The 15,381-nt window shown below is 45.1% G+C and overlaps 1 protein-coding gene across 1 annotated transcript in view; it reads right to left on the bottom strand.

Annotated features, from left to right (window-relative positions):
- The window catches only part of ARID2 (AT-rich interaction domain 2), a 228,330-nt gene extending 222,180 nt beyond the window's left edge, over nucleotides 1-6,150 (bottom strand). The window contains exons 1-2 of the mRNA XM_082255320.1: nucleotides 5,353-6,150; nucleotides 185-278 (exon numbers count right to left, since the gene is read on the bottom strand). Coding sequence (XP_082111446.1) covers nucleotides 185-278; nucleotides 5,353-5,444 — 186 coding nt within the window. The 5' untranslated portion in view covers nucleotides 5,445-6,150. The remainder of the gene's footprint in view (nucleotides 1-184; nucleotides 279-5,352) is intronic.
- Nucleotides 6,151-15,381: the final 9,231 nt, after the last annotated feature.

Genomic DNA, 15,381 nt, shown 5'->3' with positions numbered 1-15,381 from the left:
GAGCCTTGCCCGCTAATTTTGACTTGTACGGGAAGTAGTGAGCGCAGCGCGGCTCCGACTGCCGAGTGGTTACAGCGCGGCCTAACACTGCTACTACCAACCCGCGGAGCAGGCCTACCAGTGTCACCCCGGATCTATTCACACAGCGGGAGCCATGACTCCGGAAATCAGGGGGATTCCTCACCTTGGCGAAGCCTCCCAAAGCGATGACTCGGGTGTAGAGGGTGTGCAGGTCCAGCTCTCTGCCCCCCACCGCCGGGATCTTCCTGAACCGGGACCTGCGGAGAAAACAATAACAGTACACTCACCCCGAGATCAAACACAGACACATCATCCCCCCCCCCCTCTATAATCGTGCAAAGAACATATATTCATTCTATAATCATCCAAAAAACAGATATTCATTCATAGAACATATCCCCCCCCCCCCCCCCCCCGTGCAGAGGGACCACAACAAGACTATGGGGCCTTGTGTACCAGCTATACAGACATCACCCAGGACACAGCTCATCTGAGTCCTGTGTGTGTCTGTCATCTTATAGTACCATCTGGGAGCCTGCACCCACCTTCTCCCCAGGCTCAGCTCAGGGTACCCTAAATTACACCTTTTCCACACAGATATTAGGGTTATTATTATACAGGATTTATATAGCGCCAACAGTTTGCGCAGCGCTTTACAATGTGAAGGAAGACAATACAGTTACAATACAGTTCGAAACAGGAGGAACTAAAGTTAGTTTGCCTTTACTAAAACCTGCCTATTCAGTAAAGGGGCATCTGAAGATAAAAGCAAACCATGCAGCTTTGACCAAAACAGAATAATGGCCTTGCTATAGGTGTAGGCCATTTATGTACCCCATGAAGCCTGACTGGAATACTCCCAGGACAATGCTAGGAGATGCCTAGCTGTTGCTGTTCCCCTTTACCATCACAGAAGGGAGCTCTCAAACACTGAGCTCAACATCATAAGAGATAAAGCACACATAAAGGGTTTTGAACCAACACCAGAGCTCATCCTGTGATGGTAAAGGGGAACGGCAACAGCTAGGGAGTCTCCTAGCATAGTCCTGGGAGTATTCCAGTCCGGCTTCATGAGGTATGTAAATGGCCTGCACCTATAGCAAGGGCATTTTTCAATGTGGTCAAAAGTGCACAGTTTGTTTTTATCTACAGACAAGCCCTTATCTGCATAGGCAGGTTTCTGGTAAAGATGAACTACCCCCTTACTAGGTCAATTCCCAGAAATCAGACCCATAAACAAACAGTAGGTCCACAGATGGGAACCCACCAAGCTGCAAATTCCACACCTTATGTACATGCCAAGTTTTTAGAAAAACTCTCAAAGCTCACCTGTTGTCACCAAATCAAACACAAGTAACCTGCCCCTTCCTGCACAGCATGTACTACCATACCCTACCATTATCATTGCTGTCTGCCACCCCAATCTGTTGCTCTAGCTTCAGCAAAGAACCTATGAAATAGACAGCCAATGCCATAGTGCAGGGATTTGCAAACTGTGGCCCTCCAGCTGTTGCAAAACTAGTCCCATCATGCCTCTGGGCGTCATGCTTGTGGCTGTCAGAGTCTTGCTATGCCTCATGGGACTTGTAGTTCTGCAACATCTGGAGGGTCGCAGTTTGCATTTCCCTGCCATAGTGCCATTTCATCCACCAAGCAGCAGGATGACTGCACTTCATACCCACATGTACTGGGTTTGGCAATAACGTTGCAGTTCAGACCATGGCGGCAAACAGGAGTGCTACTGGCAAACAATGGAAGGTGCCAGCTATGCAGTGGTTGTTATAGATTATGTTTGCTCATAAGACTGCTTTCAGACCAGCCAATCAGTTATGATATGCCAATCTCTCTGAAGTGGAAAAGTGAAAGCCTATTCCACAAAGTGAATGCTCACTGGTCTTAGTAAATTAATTGAATCCATCACAGCCTACTCAACATCCTGTATTTTTTTTCCCTTTCACATGATTAGCTATTCAGAGTGAGCACAGGGTGACCTTATTTACTGAGATTCACTTTGAAAAGCAAAAAGCTTCTACATTAATAAATCCACCCAAATATATATATATATATAAATAAAGCACAAAGTTTGGGATTACAGTCCTAGTGCTAATTGAAAAGATCACACTCAGCAAAACTGACAGGAAGGATCCTTGAAGAGGGTCTGAACTTGCAGCCTCAGCAACTACAGATCTTTCATCACATCTGACATGTATGGCGGAGCCAACTGATTGTTTACATAACCATGTGGCTAACTGAAAGCAAGAAGTTATGAGAAGAACTCTATTGGTCAGACTTTCCCTTTTGTGTGTCTAAAGAAGTATCACCTTTGTAATACAATTTACTATGTAGTCAAGGGGTGCAGTACTTTTAGGGTTCATGCACACTGGGTTTAAACAAACAAGAAAAGAAAAACCCAGCTTCTACAGGAGTTTAGCGTTTTCTTTCTGCCCCAAGAAGCAGCCCAATGTTCTCCTATGTGGCCATGCACATTAGGACATTTTTAAAGCTCATGTTGGGAGCGTGCCCAACGTGTAAGGCATCCCAGATCACAGGCGGGAGGGTGCTGATCTCTCCTGTTAGTAGTTTTGCAGTCAGGCTGTGGAGTAAGCCATGACGGGCCTAAAGGTAAGGCACTTTAACATTTTAAAGATACACAGCATTTGAATATGTACTAGGACCCCTTAACTTCATAGTGCATTTTGCTAAATACATGGCTGAAGGTTTTAAGGCTAACTGATGGAAATCACAAGATAAGCATGCACTGCTGAGCTAGTACACAAAAGCTTGAAAATGGCTATGTACAAAAGTATAATGTTTCTAAAAAATATAAAAAATAATGAGGGCCAGTTCACACCAGAATGCAGTGTGAGAAACTTGTGTTCTGTGTGCGTATTCTGCACCGCGTTCAAAAAGCAGTGAATGTCAATATTGAGTTAATGCCACCCCAAATGCAGTGTGCTTGCCTGAACTAGATCGCATGATACAAAAGGACCATACAATTACAGTGAATGTACTATTGGTGCGATTTCGCCCTATTCATAATAAGTGGGCTGAAATCGCACAACACTGCATGGGAAATGTGCGTTCCTGTGGAATTCCTGGTGTGAACTGGCCCTGAGGATCTCAAATATATATATATATATATATACATATACACACGTTATTCAAACCAGTGAACTACATCAAACATCTTCCTACTATTCATGGAACAATGTGACTGAGGGTCTGTGCCCTTTCCCAAAATGAAGAAATGACAGATAAGTAATACTCCAATCTGCAACGTAATAAAATATTCTATGGTCAAATCTAAGTGAAAACTATTCTAAACCCAGACATACTTGAAACATCGGTCAATCCAAGACCCTAAAACTATTTATGTAGCAAAGACACACAGGTACACCAGCATTATAGATGGCAATTTTCTGTGTTAAAAACATAACTAAAAGACAAAAAACTTTTTTGTTTAGTTTGAATACAGTGAAGGATTAGAACCCCGCCAGGTTTTTATTGCTGTCCGTGACCCTGTTAAGGATATTTATCCTTTATTTTTCTAGTCAGTGAATGGCTGTTCACACTAAAATGTGGTGCCGAAAACCCGTGTTCCGTGCGTTTCCTGCACTGCATTTAAAGCGCACTGCCCTTGCCATCTTCAGCAAGTGTCAATGCAATGTTAAGGACACCCAAGAAGCAGTGTTTATAAAAATACTGGAGGGCTATTTCACACCAGAACGTGGTGTGGGAAACCCACATTCATTTCCCACACCACATATAACGTACAGTCCTTACGATCTGCAGCGGTTGTTAGTGCAGTGGTAAAGACACCCCAATTGCAGTACGTTTATAAAAATACTGAGGGCCGGTTCACACCAGAACGTGGTGTGAGAAACCCATGTTCCATGCACATTTCCCTCGCCGCATTCAACGTGCACTGCCCTTGCGTCCAGCAGCAGGTGTCAGTGCAATGTTAATGGCACCCCAGACGCATTATGTTTATAAGAATACTGGAGGGCCAGGTCGCACCAGAATGCGGTGTGGGAAACCAACGTTGCATGTGTGTTCAAAATGCACTGCAGCGGGTGTCAATATTAAGTTAATGACACCCCAAATGCAACGTGTTTGTCTGTACCAGATCACATAATAGAAAAGTACCATGTGATCCGGTAGCAGTACGTTTCCAAAAGTAATGAGATGAATCTGCCTGTGAAGAATCGAAGTGAAGAAATGTCACCAGCACACCAAGGATTCCTCAAAAGAACCCAAAGCTTTATTTTCGTGGTCACGTGGTAGACATATGGCAACGTTTGAGCCATTAAGGGCCCCCTTTGTCACTTGCCTGACGAAGGGGCCCTGCGTGGCTCCGAAATATTGTCGCATGTTTACCACACGACCACGAAAATAAAGCTTTGGACCCTTTAGAACAGGGATATGCAAACTATGGCCCTCCAGCTGTTGCAAAACTACAAGTCCCATCATGCCTCTGGTTGTCATGCTTGTGGCTGTCAGAGTCTTGCTATGCACCATGGGACTTGTAGTTCTGCAACATCTGGAGGGCCACAGTCTGCTTTAGAAGAATCCTTGGCGTACTAATGACACTTCTTCATTTTGAGCGTCCATGGTTTCTGGCCTACGGTAATTACAGTACCCAGCATCACTGAACAGCAGTTTTCTTGAACGTGTGCATGGGGAATATTGTATTTAAATCTGCTTGTGAATCTCACAGCAACTCGTACCAGTCTCCTATACGACTCCTAGTATAACCCGGCCCTCAAAAAAACAAACTTTGGGTAGTCAACAGAACAGAGAGAAAATCTCCCCATGGGGCATTAGTTCTGTTGATGACCACTTTGAGGGATTCTTTGACATCCTGTCCTGGACAGCAAAAAAAAAAGGGGTTGTAACCCTCCTGTACTGCAATGAAAAGTTTTGCCTTCAGTTCTACAATTAATCTGTCCCTTGGAGTCACAGATGAAGCTCAGGTGACCCCGCCATGGGAAGAGAAGCTGGTATTGATGGACTAGACACCTGTAGAAGTTTGGGAAGGCCTGCACACTGCTGAGAATCCTGGTACAGCATGTGCACAGTGTGCATGTCCCCTTCCCACAATGCATCTAGGCCAACAGTAAATAAGATTGGAGGGAAGTGGTGGGACAGGGTGTCCCTGCCTAAAGGATGGATGTCCCATCAGGACCCAGCACTGACAAATCTCAGGAGAATGTGGAGGGAAATAATAGAGGCCTGGCGGGGGTGGGGGGTGTGTATGCAGGACGGGTCCCCCCCCAATAACAATAATAATAGCAGAGCCTGGCTCCCCTCCCCCGGTGTCCCGGCTCTCACCCTCTGCTCTCATGGAACTGCCGCAGCTCATCCAGGAAAGCCAGCCCCTTCCTCCGGTGCTCGGGTTGGGATTTCGCCGTGGAATTAGACATGGTAGGGGAGGCCCCGGGTGTCCTCAGATAACCGGCTCTAGGGATGCGGATGGAGCAGGCAGGGCGATAGACACACACTCTCACACAGCGACCGTTAATGTGGGGCCCGGGGGTGGCGGCGACCCCCCGCTCCTTCCTCGGCTGCCTCTTACCAGAGGACGGAGCCAGCGGCCGGCCCGAGCCCGCTCATGGACCGTACAGGAGGCACTGGGCAGGAGAACGGGGGAGCCGGACCAGGAGGGGGCCACACACGGCAAAAGTTCAGGCCGAGGCCGGAGAAGACACCACGGCCACCAGTACCAACGTTACCGAGCGCCGGCCTCCTCGCCGTCTGCCCCCCTCCTCCTTCAGCACAGGCGCCCGGCGGCGGATGGTTGCCTGACACGGAGCATGTTGTGCTGTTAGCTTCTACTGCCGGGCCCGCTGCGGGCTCCTACCGCTCTCCCTCCCCCCCTTTGTGTGAGCGCCTTATGCCGGCCGTTGGCCCCCCGTGTGTGTGTGAGCTGCTCTCCGAGGCCTCCGTCCGCTCTCTCCCCGGCGCTCTCTTCTCACATGTACGGGCGGCTAAGCGGCCGCGGAATCGAGCGGCTCCTCACTCTGCCTCAGACAAAAAGATCTCAGGCCGCGGCGGCCACTGCTGCTCCTGCTGCTGGTGGTTGGTGAGGGGGGCAGAAAGCGCAGAACAGCGACCCCTTAGCGTCGGCCGCAGGTACTGCACGCCGGGCCTTGCACAGAGCCGAGCGCGTTCACGTGCACCCGGGAGAGCGAGGGCTGCGTTCTAGGGCACGCGCCTGGAGAGCACGGGGAAAGGAGCCCGCTCGAGGCTTGTGCGCGAGCTCTGCGGCGCGCGCGGCGGGGAACAATAGGAAGGAGAAGCAGGGAGCTTAGGGGAGGTGTGCAATTTGACGACAGCGGAGACAGGCGGAGAAACAACACACTACCGACCGTTGGGACGGCTCAAGGAACTGTGGTAAAACTACCAGACTGACGAAAAACCTTTACACAGAGAGCTATGTGGGGGGCTGACATTGCCGATGGGCTCTCTCACTCCTTCATACTCTGAGCCAGGGACCTGGACTGAGCACATGGCTCCAGCTCTCTCTCTCTCCTGTAGAAGTGTGCTATTTAACTACTAATACTGTTTCTTGGTTAGAGTTTAGGTTTGCATTTAAAGGCTCAGTTCACCTTGTCCAGAAAATAGCCTATTGCAGCCCAGGGGCCCCAGTAGATATTAACCATGTCCCTTCTGAGGCAATTTTTCATTTTTCTCACACAGGTTAAAATTTGCATTTTTTTTTTTTTTTTTGCAAGAAAATTACTTATAACCCCCAAGCATCATATTTTTTTTTTAGTAGAGACCCATGGAAATATAATGGCAATTGTGGCTATTTTTTTTTATGTTGCATGGTATTTGCACAGCGGTTTTGCACACGCAATTTTTTGGGGTAAAAATACAATTTAACCACTTGCCGACCAGGCTATAGCCAAATGAGGTCAACAGCGCGGTCGTCTATTTCTGGGACGCCATCACATGATGGCTTCACCATGATCGCACAGGTGGCACGTTCTGTGATCGTAATGTCCTCTGGACACTGTTGATTACGGATTGAGGTAAACAGCCAATCATAGCTGATCCTAAAAGTAAACAAATGCTGCCTTTCGGCACTCCATATGCTGACAGCATGAGAAGAGAGCCATTACCAGCTTCTGTAAAAGGGACATCTACACTTATTATCAGTGTCCTGATTATCAGTGCAGTCCCACCAGTGCTGCCAATTAGTGCTGCCCATCAGTGCCGCTTCATCAATGGCCATCAGCGCACATCAGGGAAAGAGAAAAATGACCTGTTTGCAAAATGTTATTACAAACTATGAAAGTTTTTTTGCTGTTTATCAAAAAATAAAAAAAAACCCAGTGGTGATTAAAGTGGAGTTCCACCCTAGAATTTTTAGATAAAAATACCCCCGGTCCAGTCAGGGCTAGTGCATTTAAGCAACGATAGCCTCTGAACTGTCCCCTGTTTCACTTACCTTTTAGAAGAAATACTTACCTTGAATATGTCATGTCCAGCGCCAGCGCTGCCATCTCAGGTGTGGGCATCTGAAGCCGGAGCGTACTCTTTGGTGTCCTCTTCGGTGATGTCGGAATCCCAGAATGCCCTGCTAGTCAAACAAATGCTGGCTTTCGGCACTCCATATGCTGACAGCATGAGAAGAGAGCCATTACCAGCTTCTGTAAAAGGGACATCTACACTTATTATCAGTGCCCTGATTATCAGTGCAGTCCCACCAGTGCTGCCAATTAGTGCTGCCCATCAGTGCCGCCTCATCAATGGCCATCAGCGCACATCAGGGAAAGAGAAAAATTACCTGTTTGCAAAATGTTATTACAAACTATGAAAGTTTTTTGCTGTTTATCAAAAAAAAAAAAAACCCAGTGGTGATTAAAGCGGAGTTCCACCCTAGAATTTTTAGATAAAAATACCCCCGGTCCAGTCAGGGCTAGTGCATTTAAGCAACGATAGCCTCTGAACTGTCCCCTGTTTTACTTACCTTTTAGAAGAAATACTTACCTTGAAAATGTCTGGTCCAGTGCTGCCATCTCAGGTGTGGGCAGCTGAAGCCGGAGCGTCCTCTTCGGTGACGTCGGAGTCCCAGAATGCCCTGCTAGTCACTTCCGGTGCAGGCGCAACATCCCTGCACAGCTTCTGTGCATGCCCAGAAGCTGTTCAGCAGGGAATGACCCGCCTTAAGCCGGAAGTGACGACCAGGGCCGGCGCAGGCGCATTGACTCCTGGGATGGATGACGCTCATCCACCAGGAGGAAGTGGCGGCGTGGGCCGTGGCCGCAGAGAGAGGAAGAGGAAGGAAGGTAAGTATATTTTCATTAAAAAGAAGGTAAGTAAAACAAAAAAATAATTTAAATTATCCAATTCTTTTTCAGGTAAATTAAAGCATGCGAGCGGTGAAAAAAAGATTTTCAGGGTAGAACTCCGCTTTAAATACCACCAAAACAAAGCTCTATTTGTGTGAAAAAAAATGATCCAAATTTCCTTTGGGTAGTGTTGCATGACCGCTCAATTGTCATTCAAAATTCAAGGAAAAGGGGAAAAGCGCCCAGTAGGCAAGTGGTAATGAATTAAAAAAAAAACAATATTTAGCTCAATTTTTTTGTGTAATGTAAAAGTTGATGTATGCTTTTTAAAGCTTATTTTTTCATTTAACTTTGTTGATATCACAAAGGGGTGAACAAGCCCCCTTGTGATAGCTTTGACAGTAACAGGTGATCACTTTTAAAGGCAAACATTTAAAAAAAAATGGTACCAGGATCATGGCTGCAGCTGCAATTTTGTTGACCTACTTGGGCCATTTGGGGGCCCCCACAATCTGGGTGAAAATCTTCCAGTCAGCAATTCCCATGTCCTGCCCTGTTGCTAGCATATGAACTTTGTTGCGTTCTCACTCCCAGCAACAAGGCAGGATATAGCTGTTGTTAACTGTGACAGATGCTAACCTGGGGGGGTCAAATGGCTTACCATTACGATAATAAAGTTAATAACCATTTTACAAAGCTGCACATTTTTTTTTTAATATCTACTGGAACCTCTTGACCGCATAGGGCTATTTTCTGAAAATGGGTAACTTAGCCTTTAACTACTTCCCTTCCGGCCACTACATATAAACATTCGGGCCGGACAAGTGTCAATCTGGGAAGATGTAGCTATTCCCACCGGACACAGCATATCACTAATCTCTGTACCAAGTGGCAGTGCTCCACCCCGGTACCATGTGATCACTGTTACCACCCACAGCAATCATATGTTAAGTAGTAAAGTTCATAACTACTGTGATCAGTCACAGTGATCACATGGTACAGGGCCAAGCACTGCCTTTCTGTACCATGTAATATCTGTAGCCAATCATAGTTTATCACAGCAGATCTCAATGGCTGCAGGAATGCAGCCGAGAACTGTCAGAAACAATTGCTTTTACAGCCATTATGGCTGTGTAAGGAATCATAGTGCAAGGGAAAAGAAAGCCCAATTACTTTCCTAGAGTAATGCAGTGTTACTATGGTAATGTTTTAAAAAAAAAAAAAAATATATATATATATATATATATATATATATATATACAAATACACATACACACACACTGCACATACACTATATTGTCAAAAATATTTGGACGCCTGCCTTTACACGCACATAAACTTTAATAGAATTCCAGTCTTAGTGCGTAGTGTTCAATATTAAGTTAGCCCAACCTTTGCAGCTATAACAGCTTCAACTGTTCTGGGAAGGCTGTCCTGACCTCAACCCGATAGAACACCTTTGGGATGAATTAGAGAAGAGACTGCGAGCCAGGCCTTCTTGTCTAACGTCAGTGCCTGATCTCACAAATGCGCTTCTGGAAGAATGGTCAAACATTCCCATAGACACACTCCTAAACCTTGTGGACAGCCTTCCCAGAAGAGGTGAAGCTGTTATAGTTACAAAGGGTAGGCCAACTCAAAATTGAACCCTACGGACTAAGACTGGGCTGCCATTAAAGTTCATGTGCGTTTAAGGGCAGGTGTCTCAATACTTTTAACAATATAGTCTAATATATATATATATATTTATATATATATATACAGTGGGTACGGAAAGTATTCAGACCCCCTTAAATTTTTCACTCTTTGTTATATTACAGCCATTTGCTAAAATCATTTAAGTTCATTCTTCTTCCTCATGAATGTACACCTAGCACCCCATACTGACAGAAAAACACAGAATTGTTGACATTGTTGCAGATTTATTAAAAAAGAAAAACTGAAATATCACATGGTTCTAAGTATTCAGACCCTTTGCTCAGTATTTAGTAGAAGCCCCCTTTTGATCTAATACAGCCAGGAGTCTTTTTGGGAAAGATGCAACAAGTCTTTCACACCTGGATTTGGGGATCCTCTGCCATTCCTCCTTGCAGATCCTCTCCAGTTCTGTCAGGTTGGATGGTAAACGTTGGTGGACAGCCATTTTTAGGTCTCTCCAGAGATGCTCAATTGGGTTTAAGTCAGGGCTCTGGCTGGGCCATTCAAGAACAGTCACGGAGTTGTTGTGAAGCCACTCCTTCGTTATTTTAGCTGTGTGATTAGGGTCATTGTCTTGTTGGAAGGTAAACCTTCGGCCCAGTCTGAGGTCCAGAGCACTCTGGAGAAGGTTTTTGTCCAGGATATCCCTGTACTTGGCCGCATTCATCTTTCCCTCGATTGCAACCAGTCGTCCTGTCCCTGCAGCTGAAAAACACCCCCACAGCATGATGCTGCCACCACCATGCTTCACTGTTGGGACTGTATTGGACAGGTGATGAGCAGTGCCTGGTTTTCTCCACACATACCGCTTAGAATTAAGGCCAAAAAGTTCTATTTTGGTCTCATCAGACCAGAGAATCTTATTTCTCACCATCTTGGAGTCCTTCAGGTGTTTTTTAGCAAACTCCATGCGGGCTTTCATGTGTCTTACACTGAGGAGAGGCTTCCGTCGGGCCACTCTGCCATAAAGCCCCGACTGGTGGAGGGCTGCAGTGATGGTTGACTTTCTACAACTTTCTCCCATCTCCTGACTGCATCTCTGGAGCTCAGCCACAGTAATCTTTGGGTTCTTCTTTACCTCTCTCACCAAGGCTCTTCTCCCCCGATAGCTCAGTTTGGCCGGACGGCCAGCTCTAGGAAGGGTTCTGGTCGTCCCAAACGTCTTCCATTTGAGGATTATGGAGGCCACTGTGCTCTTAGGAACCTTAAGTGCAGCAGAAATATTTTGTAACCTTGGCCAGATCTGTGCCTTGCCACAATTCTGTCTCTGAGCTCTTCAGGCAGTTCCTTTGACCTCCATGATTCTCATTTGCTCTGACATGCATTGTTATCTGGAAGGTCTTATATAGACAGGTGTGTGGCTTTCCTAATAAAGTCCAATCAGTATAATCAAACACAGCTGGACTCAAATGAAGGTGTAGAACCATCTCAAGGATGATCAGAAGAAATGGAAAACACCTGAGTTAAATATAAGTGTCACAGCAAAGGGTCTGAATACTTAGAACCATGTGATATTTCAGTTTTTCTTTTTTAATAAATCTGCAACAATGTCAACAATTCTGTGTTTTTCTGTCAGTATGGGGTGCTATGTGTACATTCATGAGGAAGAAGAATGAACCTAAATGATTTTAGCAAATGGCTGCAATATAACAAAGAGTGAAAAATTTAAGGGGGTCTGAATACTTTCCGTACCCACTGTATATATACACACACACATACAGTATCTCACATAAGTGAGTACGCCCCTCACATTTTTGTAAATATTTACAAAACGAGTCACATGACCCTAGGAAGGGAAAATTTGCTAACTGGGCCCAATTTGGACATTTTCACATAGGGGATGTACTCACTTTTGTTGCCAGCGGTTTAGACATTAATGGATGTGTGTTGAGTTATTTTGAGGGGACAGCAAATTTTACACGGCTATAGAAGCTGTGCACTCACTATAACCTGTTGCTATGGTGGTCAGAAATCTAGCAATGTAGGAACTGCTCCAAGGCTTGGTTGACTCGTTCTGTGGCCCCATTGGACTCTGGGTGATCGCAGAGGAGAAGGAAAGCTGAATTCCCAACTGTGCAAAAAAGGTTCGCCAAAACCTGGACACAAACTGGCTACTTTGTCTGAGACGAAAACTTAATTTTTTTCCATGTAACCGAGTAGGACCTCTCGAATGAACATTGATCCTAGTTCTTTGGATGTAAGCAATTCAAAGGTGAAGTGATATTAGTGCAAATAGTGGCTAAATTTGGCCCGGGGGTATCACAGGAGTAGGAACAGATTCCATTTGCAAACAGATTCCATTTTGGAACAGGAGGAAAACTGCTGTGACAATGCATCTGCCCTTATTGTATATTCTTCGTACCGGGTAAGAAGGAGACTATGTAATTGAAGCTTGACAGGATAAGGGCCCACCGAACCCTTCTAGGAGATGAGCATTTAGCCTTAGACAAAAATGTGAGATTCTTTTGGTCAGTCAAAATGAGAACCCACACAGTAGTACCCTCGAGGAGATGCCTCCACTCTTTAACAGCTAAAATGATGGCTAATAATGAAGGGTAATGTAGGATCAGAATGTACCAGCACCAGAGCTGTAGCTGAGGTAATCTGAGGTAATCAAAGGCTTTAATGGAATCCGAGGAACAATCCTGTGGGTTGCCGTCTTTCCTGGTCATATCAGTCAGGGGCTTGACCAGAGAAGAGAAATTACAAACACATTTTCGATAATAATTGGCAAAGACAAGAAAACATAAAGGACGTAGACCTATGGGTTGTAAATAGCAGGAGCCCAACCTTATAAGAATGTCTGTTTGGGGTGTAATTCTAAGTATGCCTATGCTGTGCATGAGAAATAATTGGTAAAATAGCAACTTTAAAAAAAGGAAATACTTTTTAATTTTTCAGAAAATTGTGACAAAAAAAAAACTCACAATGCCTCTTACTAAAGAGAGCGGACTGTCTACTTTCCAAATAGGGTTATTTTGGGGGGTATTTGTACTGACCTTACATTTTAGGGCATCAGGAACTGAGATCAGCAGTCATTACATCAGGATTGATCAATTTTTATATAGATATCATGGTTTGTAGACTCTATAACTTTCACAAAGACTAAATAATGTATACTGATTTGGATTATTTTTACCAAAAGAAATGTAGCAGAATACTTTGGCCTGAATTCATGAAGACATGTTTTACTTGCAAAATGTTATAACAGAAACTAAGATAAATTTGTTTTTTTTTTTCAAAATTTTCTTTATTTTTCGCCTTTATAGCAAAAAATAACAACCAAGTGATGATTAAATACCACCAAAAAAAACTATTATCCGTCTGAAAAAATGATAAAAATTTCATTTGCATACAATGTTGCATGGCAGGCCTGAGCCTTGGCTATCCTGTCCCTAGAATGCATAAAGTTAGTCTTTACAAATCCATCTAGCAGTGGTGTGACAGATTTATGTGACAGATTTATGTATGCGGCTGTAAGGTGTACATCTAAATCTGTCACAAGCATCTGCTGCATAGTGGTGGAGTTTTACAGGCAGACGATATTTGGAGAAGTTGGGAAAATGATAGAAAGCATCAGACATCAGTTCCAGAGGTACTTAGCCCTCATTCACACCTGAGAGTTGTGTAGCTTGAAGCTCCAAACACTCAAATGCCAAAATCTGATGCTTTTATATTATGCCTGTTCAAATATAAGCGCTCGCTAAGGCACCTGTACTCTGAAGTCCTAACCTCAAAAAAGGTACATTAGCTACTTTTGAAACAGAATGGTGCATTTTTTTTCCCATGGACTTCAGTGGGAATGCCCAAAAATTAGGGGGGTCAAGCCAAAACAACCATCTCTTCGTCCTAGTAACTAGCTTTCTGTTGGCTAAAATGAAAACGCTCCAGCCCAATTGTGCCTGAAAAACACACACCGAAAAATTGCTCCAAAATTGCCTGTAAACACCCAAACCTAGGCCCCATGCCCCCTGGGTGTTTAGCCCCGATGCATGGGGCTTCTGTGTTTAGTTGTGGGCAGAGGGCACAGGTGCGTAGTTCAGCCCCACTGCCAGCAGCATGTCAATCTTTACAAGAAGCTGACAGCTGCTGCAGCAGGACTGTGCTCTCAGCGGTACTTCTGTTTAGAGCACTATGCAGTCAGGGGAGAATGCCCAGAACACAGACAACTTGTGTTCCGGACGTTCATCCCTGGGCATATATTGCCCTAAACGCTAATATCATTGGTGCAGCTTCCGGCCGCAGCAGCTGTCCGTTGCAGGGCTGGACTGCTCACCTGTACCCTCTGCCCACAGCTAAGAGCCCTGTGCCTTAAAATTAAACACCCAGAGGGTTATTTACTAAGACTGGAGAGTGCATAATCTGGTGCAACTCTGCATAGAAACCAATCAGCCTCTGGGTTTTATTGCCAAAGTTTAATTGAACAAGCTGAAGTTAGAAGATGATTGCCTACCATGCACAGCTGCACCAGATTCTGACTGCACCAGTTTTAGTAAATCATCCTCCATGTGTCAAGATTCACCGGCAAAATGACCAGATCTGTGTGGCTACACTCTTTACGTCGGCGGTCAGCCCCTCACAGGCAGAGTGACATAGGGATACGTCGCTAGCCTGTGAGGGTCTAGGGAGCGAGCGCGCGCCGCCGGAGGCGCGCTCCCGCGTGGTCACAGACCCCCCCCGCGTGCGTGACCGGCGGACCCGATGTCCACCGGTCACTCGCGATCGTCGGGTGGAGAGGGAGAAAGGCAGGCGGCTGATGTAAACAAGCCGCCTGTCATTCTCCCCTGTGTAGAAACAGTGATCATACGGTTCTACTATGTAGGACCGTTGATCACTGTTCCTACACCTCAAGCCACAGCCAATCACACGAGAATCACGCCCCTAGGGATACACATAATCCCTCCCTCTCAAAAAAGTTAACCCCTTCACTGCCAGTGTAATTTTACAGTAACAGTGCATATGTATAGCACTGATTACTGTAGAAATGTCACTGGTAACCCCAAAAATGTCAGTCAAGGGTCCGATCTGTCCGCCGCAATGTCGCAGTCCCGCAAAAAAAATCGCAGATCGCCGCCATTACGCATTAAAAAAAAAACAACAAAAATGACAAAAATCTTTCCCTTTGTTAGTAAACGCAATAACTTTTGCGCAAACCAATCAAAATACGCTTTTTGCGATTTTTTTTTTGTTTTTTTTTTACCAAACATACGGTAAAAAAAAAAATTGGCCCAAAATGTTAAAAAAATTTGATTTTTACTTTTTTTTGGGGGGAATTTCATATTAAAAAAAATGTGAAAAATATTGTTATTTTTGCAAAATTTACACTGTTTTTTTGTTTATAGCGCAAAAAGTAAAAATCGCACAG

This window comes from Pelophylax lessonae (genome assembly GCF_965119305.1).
Source record: "Pelophylax lessonae genome assembly, chromosome: 4".
Taxonomy (NCBI): Eukaryota; Metazoa; Chordata; class Amphibia; order Anura; family Ranidae; genus Pelophylax; species Pelophylax lessonae.
Note: the sequence above shows the minus strand (reverse complement) of the source record. Positions and strands in the feature narration are given on the sequence as shown.